Source organism: Scyliorhinus torazame, chromosome 8 (genome assembly GCF_047496885.1).
Source record: "Scyliorhinus torazame isolate Kashiwa2021f chromosome 8, sScyTor2.1, whole genome shotgun sequence".
Lineage (NCBI taxonomy): Eukaryota > Metazoa > Chordata > Chondrichthyes > Carcharhiniformes > Scyliorhinidae > Scyliorhinus > Scyliorhinus torazame.
This window is the reverse complement of record NC_092714.1, coordinates 49,458,539-49,472,687: the sequence shown is the minus strand read 5'-3', so window position 1 is coordinate 49,472,687 and position 14,149 is coordinate 49,458,539. Positions and strand designations below refer to the sequence as shown.

The following is a 14,149-nucleotide window of genomic DNA, read 5'->3' as shown; positions in this document are numbered from 1 at the left end:
GATGGGCGCCGCCATTCTGTCCACCCCGCCGCCATTTTGTCTATCCCCGACCACCATGTGCGACCCATGGGAGACGCCATCTTGGATGGGGCCCCAGGACCCCAGCACGGCCGAATACACGCTGCCCGATCAAAACTACTTCATCTGGCCTCGGTGACTCTGGACCAAAATCGACCTCGGACACTCGCAACAGCAACGACGACGGTGTTTATCAACGGCCACGAGACGTCCTGTCTGATCGACTCTGGGAGCACGGAAAGCTTTATACACCCCGACACGGTAAGGCGCTGTTCACTTGTTACCCACCCTGTAAACCAAAGAATTTCCCTGGCCTCCGGGTCACACTCGGTGGAGATAAAGGGGTTCTCCCTAGCAGACTTCACTGTCCAAGGCTGGAAATTCAACAAGTTCCGCCTTTATGTCGTGCCGCACCTCTGCGCGGCTACACTCCTGGGGTTGGACTTCCAATGTAACTTGCAAAGCCTGACCTTCAAATTCGGCGGCCCTATACCCCCCCTTACTGTCTGCGGCCTCGCGACCCTTAAGATCGACTCGCCTTCCCTGTTTGCAAACCTCACCCCGGATTGCAAACCCGTTGCCACCAGGAGCAGACAGTACAGTGCCCAGGACCGGACCTTCATCAGGTCAGAGGTCCAAAGACTACTGAGGGAAGGGGTCATTGAAGCTAGCAACATTCCCTGGAGAGCTCAAGTAGTGGTGGTAAAGACCAGGGAGAAACATAGGATGGTCATTGACTACAGTCAGACCATCAACAGGTTCACGCAGCTGGATGCGTACCCTCTCCCCCGCATATCCGACTTGGTAAACAGGATCGCGCAATATAAGGTCTTCTCCACGGTGGATCTAAAGTCCGCCTACCATCAGCTACCCCTCCGTACTAGTGACCGCAAATACACTGCCTTAGAAGCAGATGGGTGGCTCTATCATTTTTTAAGGGTTCCCTTTGGTGTCACTAACGGGGTCTCGGTCTTCCAATGCGAGATGGACCGAATGGTTGACCAGTACGGCTTACGCGCAACGTTCCCGTATATTTATAACGTCACCATCTGCGGCCACGACCAGCAGGACCACGACACCAACCTCCGAAAATTCCTCCAGACCGCAAAGATCCTTAACCTAATGTAAAATAAGGATAAATGCATATTTAGCACCGACCGTCTAGCCATTCTAGGCTACGTCGTGCGAAATGGAGTTATAGGCACCGACCCTGAACACATGCGCCCCCTTATGGAGTTCCCCCTCCCCCACTGCCCCAAGGCCCTGAAGCGCTGCCTCGGCTTTTTCAGTTATTACGCCCAGTGGGTCCCTAACTACGCAGACAAAGCCCGACCCCTAATCCAGTCCACAACCTTCCCCCTGTCGATGGAGGCCCGCCAGGCCTTCAGCCGCATCAAAGCAGACATTGCAAAGGCCACGATGCGCGCCATCGACGAGTCCCTCCCCTTCCAGGTCGAGAGCGATGCGTCCGACGTAGCTCTGGCCGCCACCCTCAACCTAGCAGGCAGACTCGTGGCGTTCATCTCCCGTACCCTCCATGCTTCCAAAATTCGCCATTCCTCGGTCGAAAAAGAGGCACAAGCCTTAGTAGAAGCTGTGCGACATTGGAGGCATTACCTGGCCGGCAGGAGATTCACTCTCCTCACTGACCAACGGTCGGTGGCCTTCATGTTCGATAATGCACAGCGGGGCAAGATAAAAAACGACAAGATCTTGCAGTGGAGGATAGAACTCTCCACCTACAACTACGAGATCTTGTATCGTCCCGGGAAGCTAAACGAGCCTCCTGATGCCCTGTCCCATGGCACATGTGCCACCGCACAAGTGGACCGCCTCCGAGCTCTCCACTAGGACCTCTGCCACCTGGGGGACACTCGTTCCTTCCACTTCATTAAGACCCGCAACTTGCCCTACTCCATCGAGGAGGTCAGGACAGCCACCAAGGACTGCCAAATCTACGCGGAGTGCAAACCGCACTTCTACCGGCCAGAAAGGGCGCACCTGATAAAGGCTTCCCGTCCCTTTGAGCACCTCAGCATGGACTTCAAAGGCCCCCTCCCCTCAACCGACCGCAACTTGTACTTCTTGAACATGATTGACGAGTACTCCCGGTTCCCATTCGCCATCCCCTGCCCAGACTTGACCACAACCACCGTCATCAAGGCCCTCCAGGGTATCTTTACACTGTTCGGTTTCCCCGCGTACATACACAGCGATAGGGGCTCCTCCTTTATGAGTGATGAACTGCGTCAATTCCTGCTCAACAGGGGTATTGCCTCAAGCAGGACAACCAGTTACAACCCCTGGGGAAATGGGCAGGTAGAGAGTGAGAACGGAACGGTCTGGAAGACCGTTCTACTGGCCCTACGATCCAGGAATCTCCCAGTCTCCCGCTGGCAAGAAGTCCTCCCGGAGGCCCTCCATGCCATCCGGTCACTGCTCTGTACAACTACCAACCAGACACCTCATGAACGTCTCCTTGTCTTCCCCAGGAAGTCCTCCGGGACCTCGCTCCCAACCTAGCTAGCAACACCCGGACCCATCCTGCTCCGGAGGCACGTGCGGGCGCACAAGTCGGACCCGTTGGGCGAAAGGGTCCACCTGCTGCACGCTAACCCCCAGTACGCCTACGTGGCGTTCCCTGACGGCCGGCAAGATACAGTTTCCCTTCGGGACCTGGTGCCCGCCGGAACCCCACGTGCACCCGAACCATTACCCACCCCCCCTCCACAGCACCTCACAGGAGGGTCAGTCCTCCCGCCGCTCCTGCCTAGGCCTTCCCACCCACCGCCCCCTACAGGCACCTCCCTCTCGTGTCAACCGTTTGCCCCACCAGCGCCGTCTAGCGGTGACAAAGCTGCATTGGAGGCCGAAGCCACGCTCCCGGAGTCGCAGACGCCCGGTCCCCCACCAGAATCACCACCGAGGCTCAGACGATCCAGGGGGACGACCAGGCCACCCGACCGACTGATTGCTTCACTGTAACTGTAACTGTAAATGAACACGGACTGTATCTATCTTCCATGCTTGTAAATATTCTCGACAACCCTGTAAGGAGGTTACCTCCATATCTGATCATACCATGTTAAATGCAATTGTAACCACTGGCCACCACCCCCGCCGGACTCTTTTTTTAACAGGGGGTGAATGTGGTATTATCAGGTATTGCAGTACCCGAGAGGCTGTAGACCATTGGGTAAACCTAGGAGTTTACCATTGGCTCTTTGGTATGTAGCTCCGCCCTGACAGGCGGGGTATAATAACCGGTGCCGTCCCAGCAGCCCTCATTCTGTACCGAAGCTGCTGGGGAACAGATCTAGTCCATTAAAGCCTTCAGTTATGTTACTACGTTGTCTTTAATAGTAATTGATTGTGCATCAATCAACAAGAGGGGACCATCTTTTATTAATGCAGTACAGAGCTATTATCATTAAATTGGTGAGAATATTGACTTATCACCCAACTTCTCTTTGTCCTTTCCAAGGTTCTTACGTGAAATATATGACAAAGCCAGACATGCCCTGCTCCATTACTGAATCATTGAAACATTTTCCTGACGAAAACATTACAAATATAAAAGCCTTATCCGCTCCTCGATATGGACCTTCAAACCTGACAGTTGTGACTGTTGAAGGCTGCCCTACCTTTGTCATAGTAGACTGGAAGAAGAATGAAAATGACACCGCTCATGGTAATACTTACACGTCTAATATTCTCAGCATTTGTGCTTCTTTCTGCCGAAAATAACTTTTGACGGGATAATTCTTGCAATGCTGCCACAGTAAGATTTTCCATTATTTTATGAGTTTTGTCAAGTAAACGGGACGCAGATATTTTTCAACTCCACACCCGTGACAAGGAACCTGCCCCTCCACCATTGCAGATCAGAAATCACCCCACTAACAAACCTCAGACAGGAACAAGCGGAAATTGATTTTCCTGGACCTCATCTGCCCTTGTTCTGCACAGGGACAGTGCATTTGAAGTCTGTTTCTCTTGCCCAAACACATTCGTATCCTGGACCATTAATATTGTTTTCTCTGGTTCACCCTGAAAGGTGTATCAGAGGAAGATTAGTTACCTTTGTCTGTGTAAGACTTGGTGTCTTAATGGAATTCATGCCAGCTTTCAGCTGGGGGAAACAATTTGCTTGAGTCATTATCAAGACAAACTGGGCTAATTCCTCTAGGCACACAGCTTTGATGTGCAAGGCCAGTGGTCTCTTTCCTCTCAATCTATTAGAATCTCACTAACCTGAACAAACAGAGCAGAATGATGGGGAAATTGGATTTTTGTTTCAAACTCTGTACCTATCACACCATCCTACCTGGTTGGGGTTTCAAGCTCTTTCTCTACAAAATTTAGCCAGATACCCATTTGCCATGCTAATCATTCTTTACGTGAAGAAGAACGTATTAGAACCAAGGATTAGTCCCGAGGCAGTCATGAAAATCTGTTGGCCTGAATTATTTCACCCTCCTAGGGCAGCACGGTAGCACAAGTGGCTAGCACTGTGGCTTCACAGCGCCAGGGTCCCAGGTTTGATTCCCCACTGGGTCACTGTCTGTGCGGAGTCTGCACGTTCTCCTCGTGTCTGCGTGGGTTTCCTCTGGGCGCTCCGGTTTCCTCCCACAGTCCAAAGACGTGCAGGTTAGGTGGATTGGCCATGATAAATTGCCCTTAGTGACCAAAAACGTTAGGAGGGGTTATTGGGTTATGGGGATAGGGTGGAAGTGAGGGCTTAAGTGGGTCGGTGCAGACTCGATGGGCCGAATCTGCACTGTATGTTCTATGTTCCTAACTGAAAAATGTTTTTGGGGTAGAAGATATATATCAGGAAGTAGTAAATGTGCTATTAAATTCACATAGGGTAGGTTTTCAGAATCTAACTCGAACTTTTCATTTGAGTTTTACCCATGATATGAAATATTTATATCATATCCTCTAATGTCCTTCTTCCAGAGTATGAAGTTGTTTCAAAAATGACAGGATTAGACAACAGCACGGAAGAACTTGTTACTGTCACCAATCAAACACATACTGCAGTAGAAAACCTGAAACCAAACACAAGGTGAAAATTTCTATTTTATTCATCACAATTGTAAGTAATGCATCATATTCTGGTCCGTCTTGCGGAGCATAACTCATGCCACTTTTATCCGTTCATTTGCATTCAAAGAATTTTCAGTACAGTCCATCCTAGAATATGAAACCTAGTTGGGAAAATATTGCATTTCATTTTAATGACCACCAAATTAGGAATGCCGTGGATAGGGTCCACTGACCCACTTACACAAATGATCCAATCTGCATTCTTGTTCAGCAAGACTTGAAGGTAGGCATGGAGGCTTGTAAAGTTTACCATATTATCATTGATAAAGAACACTTACTGGTGATAGTTAACTGTAGATGTTTACAGAGGTGGACCACTTTCAAAGGGAGAACAGAACAGAACCAATTGTGACTGCCTGCAAAAGGCATGGGATGGATGAATGTACACTCATTGCACACAGAGACAAAAGCCAACTTTCAAACTATCAGTGTTTCAGGGTGAGCATAATCTAACTTGCAGGACCGAGGAAATAGTCTGAAAACCCAAGCTGGGTTGACCATTCATCGGCAGTACCATACAAGTTGAAATAACTTTGCCGAACGACTTGCATCACACTCAGTGTTTTTTGCCCATTGAGGGAAAAAAAGGTCACAAGGCAAACTAAACAATCCCTCACCTAGGGCTGGATTTTGGCTACTGAGGTGAGTGGCATGGGTGGGGTAATGTGCTGCCTTCCTGGACCTGTCTCGGTGAAAAGTACACCAAAATGTTTGCTGTCATTCAGGATGCACTATTGATAAGGGACAATCACATCATCACTTCATTACTGACCAACAGTGTAACTTGATAGACTAATAAAATTCAATAGAACTGCTAGTCTTCTCAAATTTTATTTTAAAAAATATTTTTATTCAACTTTTTCAATTTTATACATAAACAGCAAAATAATAACAAAACCTCCCAGACTCCCACCCGCACAAAACATATCCGCAACAGAAAGACCCCTCCAAAAACAAGTCCCTCATCCCGTCCACCCTCTTCTCTGCCCACCCCCTAAATCTAGCAACCAACCTCGCCAGCTCAAACATTTTAAAAATAAATTTAGTGTACCCAATTCTTTTTTTCCAATTAAGGGGCAATTTAGCGTGGCCAATCCACCTACCCTGCACATCTTTGGGTTGTGAGGGTGAGACCCACACAGACACGGGGAGAATGTACAAACTCCACATAGATAGTGACTCGGGGCTGGGATCGTGCCCGGGTCTTTGGTGCCATGAGGCAACAGTGCTAACCACTGTACCACTGTGCCGCCCTTATCGCAGGCTCAAATATGTGCTTCTGAACCTGAGCTACTTTACCAGCCCAAATCAAGGGGAAAATCAATTTCTCCACTCTCGCAAAGAGGATTTTGACAGAAAAACTGGCACATACTGGAACAGAAAGAGAAACCGTGGCAAAAAGTTCATCTTCACTGACTGAATCCTGCCCGCCAATATTGGAGGGAGACTATCCCACCTCTGTAAGCCAGCCTTAACCTTGCTCACCAAGCTCGTAAAATTCAACTTCCAAAGCCAGACCCAATCCTAAACTACCTGCGTCTCCAGATATCTAAAATGGGAACCCGTTATGTGGAATGGCAACATCCCCAGATTAGCTCCCCTCCCCTGGAGGAGTGACCAGAAAACACTCTCGTTTCTGCCAATTCAACTTATACCCTGAAAAATCCCCAAAACGCTTCAACAGCACCATGATATCACCCATTGTGGGGTTTGGATCCCTCACATACAAAAGAAGATAATCAGGGTGCAAGGACACCCTGTTCAACCTCCCCCCCCCCCATCCCCACCCCCACCCCCGCCCGCCCATTATCCCTTTCTACTTTCCGAGGCCCTCAGGGCAATGGTCTAAGGCTCAATTGCCAATGCAAACAAGAGGGGAATAGTTCCCCTGTGCAGCTGAAAGTATCCTGAACTTGCGTTATTTGTAAGGACACTGGCCTTGGGTACCTTGTATAACAACCGAACCCACAACATTAATTTAGGCCCTATCCCAAACCGCTCCAACACTGCAGAAAATACCCGTATTCTACCCTATCAAAAGCCTTCTCATCATCCAATGCCGCACTAACCTCCTGCTCTCTCCCGTCTGCTGGGGACAATACCACGTTCAAAAGCCGCCTCACATTAGATGACAACCGCCGACCCTTCACAAACTCTGTCTGATCCTTCCCAATAACCTGAGGGAAACATTCTCCAACCCCAGCACTAAAACCTTGGTCAAGATCTTAGCATCCACGATTAATAAAGATATCAAGCAGTACGACTCAAACTCTACTGGGTCCTTATCCTTCTGTAGCAGAAGTGAGATGGATGCTTGCACCATTTTACCTAGAAGAGACCCCGGAGCTATAGAATCCCCAAACATCTCCACCATAACGGCACCAGTCGATCAGCAAACGTTTTATAAAATTCCATCGGGAACCCATCTAGCGCCTTGCTAGTCTGCATTCGCCATATAGCTGGCCGGATCTCCTCCACTCCCAATGGCACCTCCAACCCTTCCTGAGCTCCTTCCTCCATCTTAGGACACTCCAGCCCCTCCAGAAATTCCACATATTCGACTCCTTCCCAGGCGGCTCTGACCTATAGAAATATTTGAAAAACGCCTCAAACACCACATTAACTTTGTCTGGTGCAGACATTAGTCCACCTCCTGAATCTGAACAATCTCTCGGGAGGCCGCCTTCCACCTCAACTGACCAGCCAAGAGGCGACTGGCCTTCTCCCCATATTTGTACATTACCCCCGTCGAGCACCACAATGATGCACTCCCTTATCAGTAGACAATAGATCAAATTGCATTTGCAATTTTTTTCTACTGGCCAGGAGATCAGGACTGGGGTCACTCGAGTACTTTCCATCAATCGCCAAGATCTCATCCACCAACCGTTGGTGCTCTTCCCTTGCCTCGCTATCCACCTGCGTCTTATGTGAGATTATCTCCCCTCTCACCGCCGAGGGCGACACTTCTCCATTCTTGTTAAACTCCACATACTCACCAATCACCCTAGCCACAAAATCCCAAATGCGCTAACAGCCCAACACCCAAACTCTACGCCGGTCGCTGAGCCAGCCCCACCTCCAAAACCATATCCACCAGGTGCGGGGCGTGATCTGAAATCACTATTGCCCTGGCAGCAGAGACCTCCCCATCACAAAAATGTTGATAACGCGAATACACATTATGCACAGGAGAGAAAAAGGAGAGTTCCCTGACTCCCCCGGGTGCAAAAGCTGCCACGCCCCCCCCCCCCCCCCCCGAATTCATGAATGCTGCCGGTATCGTTGCTACCCTGGAAGGGGCCAACAACTTCAGCTGAAACTGATCCAACTTAGGTTCAGAATGCAATTCAAATCTCCCACAAAATCAACTGCTGCGTATCCATGTCTGGTATGGCTGCCAGCATCCTCTTCATGGATGCTACATCATCCCAGTTTGCAGCGTGCACATTCGCAAAAACCACCGACTTAACCTTCCAATGTCCTCGTAACTATGACATACCCAACACTCCAGTCCGCTACCACCTTCTCCATCGAAAACCCACCTCTTTTATTATTTAGTATCTCCAACCCCCAGACCCTGCTATCAAAGCCCAAGTGGAACACCTGGCTCACCTAATCCTTTACAGAGCCTCATCTGGTCCCTCACCTGCAGGTGGGTCTCCTGCAAAAGCAATACGTCGGCCCTCAAGCTCTTCAAGTGCGAAAATAACTCTCGCATGCTTCACTGGGCCTCCTAAAACCCCGCACATTCCACGCAACCAATCGAATCGGAGGTCACGCACCCCCCTCCCTTTCAAGTCAGCCATTTCCACCATGAGGAGTTCTCCTCTCCATGCCCCATGTTTCTAAAATTAGAGCCCACCCAAGATGGCAGCTAGCCCCACCCACCAGATGGAACTATCCCAGGAACCATCAGAACGCTACTCCCCCCCTCCCATCCCCATCCCAGAAATCCCCCAGCCACTTTCTCTTGAACCAACGTTTTTATCTCCTTCCCCCCCACCCCCACCATTCACACCCTCTAAGCTCATCAAAACCTGCCGAAACTGGTCCAGCATTTAGCCCCTCTCTCCAGCTCTCTCCCGTTCACGAGTCAACCCTCGGCCTGCTATCGAGGTAGCCCCCCAGCCAGAGCCCACGCCATACAAATAAACAATCACAGAAAGAAACCAAAACCCAAACCACCACACCCTAGAGCCAAAACTTCCACACTTCAGCCCTGAATCCGCTCCCTTCCCGCCAGCCCAATACTCCCTCCAAACCACAAACTTCCACCGAAAGAAAAGAGGAAAACACAACAATAAAGAGAAAAACAAAAACACCAATTTCAATTTAAAAAAAGGGGGAGAAGGGGACATGGGAGAAATAAGAAAAAATACTCATCTTTACATCAATGTCCCAACCACCAGCAAAGTCCCTTTCAAACCCACTCAGTTCAGCCCAAGTCCTTGAGCTTTAATTAAAGCGTCTGCTTCCTCCGCCATCTCGAAGAAATGATCCTTGCCATTGTGTGTAACCCTCAGCCGCCGGGTACACCACACCAAATCACAGACCATTATTGAAAATCGCTGACTTCGCCTTATTAAAGGCCACCCGCCTCCTTGCCAGTTCTGCCATGATATTTTGGTAAATTTGAATACTGCTGCCTCCTCACCGAACCTCCTGATTCTTCTTGGCTCACTTCAAGATCCCCTCCTTTGTCCAATAGCTGTGAAAACATGCTATCACCGCTCGTGGTGGCCCGGAGTGACTGGTAGGCCCGATCCACCTCGATTGGGGGGGGAACGGGGACGAACTGATCTTCCTCCCCCATCAACTTCATAAACGTCGACTCAAAATATTCAGTCGGCCTTGGATCCACCATCTCCCAGGCGACCCCATTCTCCTGAAGTTCTGCTACCTCAATCTATTCTCCACGTCCTTGATCTTAGCTCTCAGGCCCTTGTTACTTTCCTCCACCCTCCGCAGCTCAGCATGCAGCGAGGCCAACTGATCGCTATGTCTCAACAGTATCTCCTCCACCCCCTTCAGCACCTCACCGTGCTCCCGTACTGTTTCCAAGGCCTTCCCAATGGCTCTTTTATCGACACCAATGTGTCATCCACCGACTTTTAAGGGTCTCCAGCATCTTCTTCCTCTGCCTCTCAAAATGCGTGCCAAATTGCCTTTCAAATTCACCAGCCATTACCTCCATCAGCTTGACAACTGAAATAGGTGTGGGCCCACCTGACGAGCTGGCCTCCGCCATCTTCAAACCTGCAGGACTCCACACCTTGCTTAGTTCCTCACGAGGGCTACCGCTCACACATTTCTTCCCCATATTCTTTTTTTGTGCCTTTTGACAAAAGGCTCTCATAAGAGAATCTGTCCACCATTTTCCCCTGGTAACTGGGTGAAAAGGACCAAAATCCAAGGACTCTAGTGGGAGCTACCTTACGTGTGACCTCCTTCTACATGTCATTTATCAAATTTTATGATCTGCAGCCATATTACCATTTGGATCCTGTATGCAATTGTATTGGGCCTTATATGACTCAAAAGATAACTTGGACACCGTTTGTAATTGCTTGCATAAAATCACACAGGGTCAATGCCTAGGTCCAGGCTAACAATTATATTGCTCTTATTTAAAGCCAAACATCTGTGCCACCGTAATTTGATGACGAATGTAGAGTGGAAATAAAGCTAATGATACCCATACAGCAACGGACAGAAACTGAACACCTGAATAACCAAAATTATAGTTCACGATATCATTGGGATCTTGATACAGCATTTTATCTCAGGACTGATATTTAGCAATCTGAGAACCCAATCATTGCTCACTCACACCTTGCCTCAGAGATTCCATAATAATTCTTGTCACTACATGATTTTGATGTGAAATAGTCCTCAGGCCAAACCACAGACATTTAAGACATTGAACATGCAAAAAAAAAAGAATTAGCTGCACTACCTGTGTGGTGATACACCACTGTACTTCCCTAGCATTGTACATAGTTATATAATAGTTGTGTGTAACGTGGCCCTGTAATCCTGTGTATTGTACTGTAGCTCTGTAGAGGTTCGGTCACCTGTATGTAACCTGACCTGGCCACGGAGAGCTCCGCCTTGGCCACTCCCCCGGGAGTTAGGTATAAGACCCAGCTTCTGAGACCTGACCCATTTTGTCTGGGGTCGTCTGTGTCGGGTAAGCTTCCTATGTAGTGTATTAAAGCCTTGGTTAAAGTCTCACATGTCTTTGTGGTTCTTGACGCTTAGTGCATCAATTTAATACACTACAGTTATAATGGAGGCTGCTCTGAAACCCGACAAGCTCTCGCTCGACCCCCACGCTCCACGCGCGGATCACCTTTTCAACTGCTGGCTCCGGTGTTTCGAGGCCTGCCTGGAAGAATCCTCCGTATTCGCCAAAACGGACGCTGACCGACTCAACCTCCTGTCCTCACGGCTCGACTGCGGGCTTTTCGACCTTATCACGGGAACAACGACCTACGCTGATGCCATCGTGAAGCTCAAAAGCCGGTATGCACGAACTGTTAGTTCTATTTACGCCCGCCACCGCCTCGCCTCCCGGCACCAGCAGCCGGGTGAACCCCTATCCGTGTTCGTTCGGGACCTCCGTGCCCTCGCGCTCACCTGCAACGCGCCAGCAGTCTCCGCTGAGCAGAACACTGAGGCCCTGGCGCTCGATGACTTTGTAGCCGGCATCGCTTCCGTCCCAATTTGCCAACTCCTACTGGCACAAACTACCCTGACTCTGGACACGGCAGTCACTATGGCAGAGGCCCAACAGGCAGCCTATGACAATAATGCATCCTACACGCCTGCCCAAACTTCCTATGCGCCTGCCCACGTTCCCTACATGGCCGCTACCTCCCTGCCGCCCGCCCAGCAACAACCCCTGCAAGTCACGGCCCACCCAGCCACACCAGCAGTAAAAATAATGCCTGGGCCCCAGTGTTACTTTTGTGGCCAAGCAAAACACCCCAGGAAACGCTGCCCTGCTAGAGATGCTACCTGTTCAGCCTGTGGCAGGAAAGGCCATTTTGCAAACGTCTGCCGCTCCACCGCTGCCTCGGGGTCCAACACCGCGGCCTGCTACTCCTGGGTGCCGCCATCCTCCGTTCCCGGCTCGCTATTTGACACGTGCGACGCATGGGCGCCGCCATCTTTGATTATCCCCGGCCCGGCTTCCTTCACTTCCGGTCCGCTGCACGTCACTTCCGGTCCGCCGCCGATCGTCGCTTCCGGGTCCGCCCCGCCGCCGATCGTCACTTTCGGACCTGCGCACTCGACCTCTGGCCCCACCTCCACGCGGTCTGCATGGGCGCCGCCCGGAACCCCGACTTACGTCACTTCCGGTCCACCGCCGATCGTCACTTCCGGTCCTGCGCACTCGACCGAAATGCTGCAAACAACTGAGATGCAGCCAACGACAGCAACCTGGCCTCCAACAGCAGCCTACGACGCCTGGGCGCCGCCACCTTCTTCCGCAGGCCGCTCCCCGGATCCGGCAACCTTCTCCAACAGCTCCACCATCGCATCCATCGTCCTCGACCAGGACCGACCGCATCAGCTCGCCAGATCCACCATGGAGGTTCAGGTAAATAGTTTCACTGTTACCTGCCTCTTCGACAGCGGCAGCACGGAGAGCTTCCTCCACCCGGACACCGTGCGCCGCTGCTCCCTCAAGGTACTACCCACGCGCAGGCATATTTCCATGGCCTCCAACTCCCAGTCGGCCGAGGTTTCGGGATACTGCGTTGTCACCCTCTCAGTGAACGGCGCGGTGTTCCAGGATTTCAAATTCATGGTCCTCCCTCACCTCTGCGCCGCCGCGATCCCCGGCCTGGACTTCCAATGCCACCTGCGCAGCCTCACCTTGCATTTTAACGGCCCCCTCCCCCCCCCTCACGGTCTCCAACTCCCAGTTCTTCCCTGATCCCCCCCCCGGGTCCCACCTGTAGTCTCTCCACGCTCAGGATCCCCCCCCCTTCACTGTTTGCTAATCTCACCCCCGACTGCAAGCCCGTGGCTATTAAAAGTCGGCGTTACAGTTTCGGGGACCGCCAATTCATTCGAGCGGAGATTAAGCGCCTTCTCTCGGAAAAGATCATTGCTCACAGCACCAGCCCCTGGCGAGCCCAAGTGGTGGTAGTCAAGTCTAGCGAGAAACACCGCATGGTCATTGACTACAGTCAGACCATCAACCGGTACACGCTGCTTGATGCGTATCCCCTCCCCCGCATATCTGATACGGTCAACCGGATTGCACAGTACCGGGTGTTCTCCACCATAGACTTGAAATCCACCTACCACCAGCTCCCTATCCGCCCGGAGGACCGTAACTTCACGGCCTTCGAGGCAGACAGCCGCCTCTACCACTTTCTTAGGGTACCCTTTGGCGTCACCAATGGAGTCTCGGTCGTCCAACGGGAGATGGACCGAATGGTGGACCAGAACAGACTGCGGGCTACCTTCCTGTATCTGGACAACGTCACCATCTGCGGCCGCAACCAGCAGGACCATGACATCAACCTCACTAAATTCCTCCAAACTGCCAAACGCCTCAATCTCACGTACAACGAGGCAAAATGTGTTTGCGGCACCACCCGCCTCGCCATACTCGGCTACGTGGTGGAGAACGGTGTCCTCGGCCCCGATCCCGACCGTCTGCGCCCCCTTCTTGAACTCCCCATTCCCACCTGCCCCAAAGAACTGAGGCGATGCCTCGGGTTCTTTGCCTACTATGCCCAGTGGGTGCCCGAGTACGCTGACAAGGCCCGACTCCTCCTCCGTTCCCCCTCATTCCCCCTCCCGCCCGAGGCCTGCCAGGCCTTCCACCTTCTAAAAACCGCTATCGCCAAAGCCGCCATGCATGCGGTAGACGAGTCTGCACCACTCCAAGTCGAGAGCGATGCCTCCGACTTTGCCCTGGGTGCCACCCTCAACCAGGCGGGCAGGCCGATCGCATTCTTTCCCCGCACACTCCAAGGCCCCGAGATCCGCCACT

General features: G+C 51.3%; 1 protein-coding gene across 18 annotated transcripts in view; it reads left to right on the top strand.

The window, feature by feature from the left end:
• Positions 1-14,149, top strand: part of LOC140427828 (uncharacterized) — a 507,915-nt gene that overhangs the window by 452,245 nt on the left and 41,521 nt on the right. For all 18 annotated transcript variants that reach the window (XM_072513572.1, XM_072513555.1, XM_072513571.1 and 15 more), the window contains 2 exons: positions 3,503-3,709; positions 4,981-5,089. In XM_072513572.1, the coding sequence (XP_072369673.1) occupies positions 3,503-3,709; positions 4,981-5,089 (316 nt within the window). The remainder of the gene's footprint in view (positions 1-3,502; positions 3,710-4,980; positions 5,090-14,149) is intronic.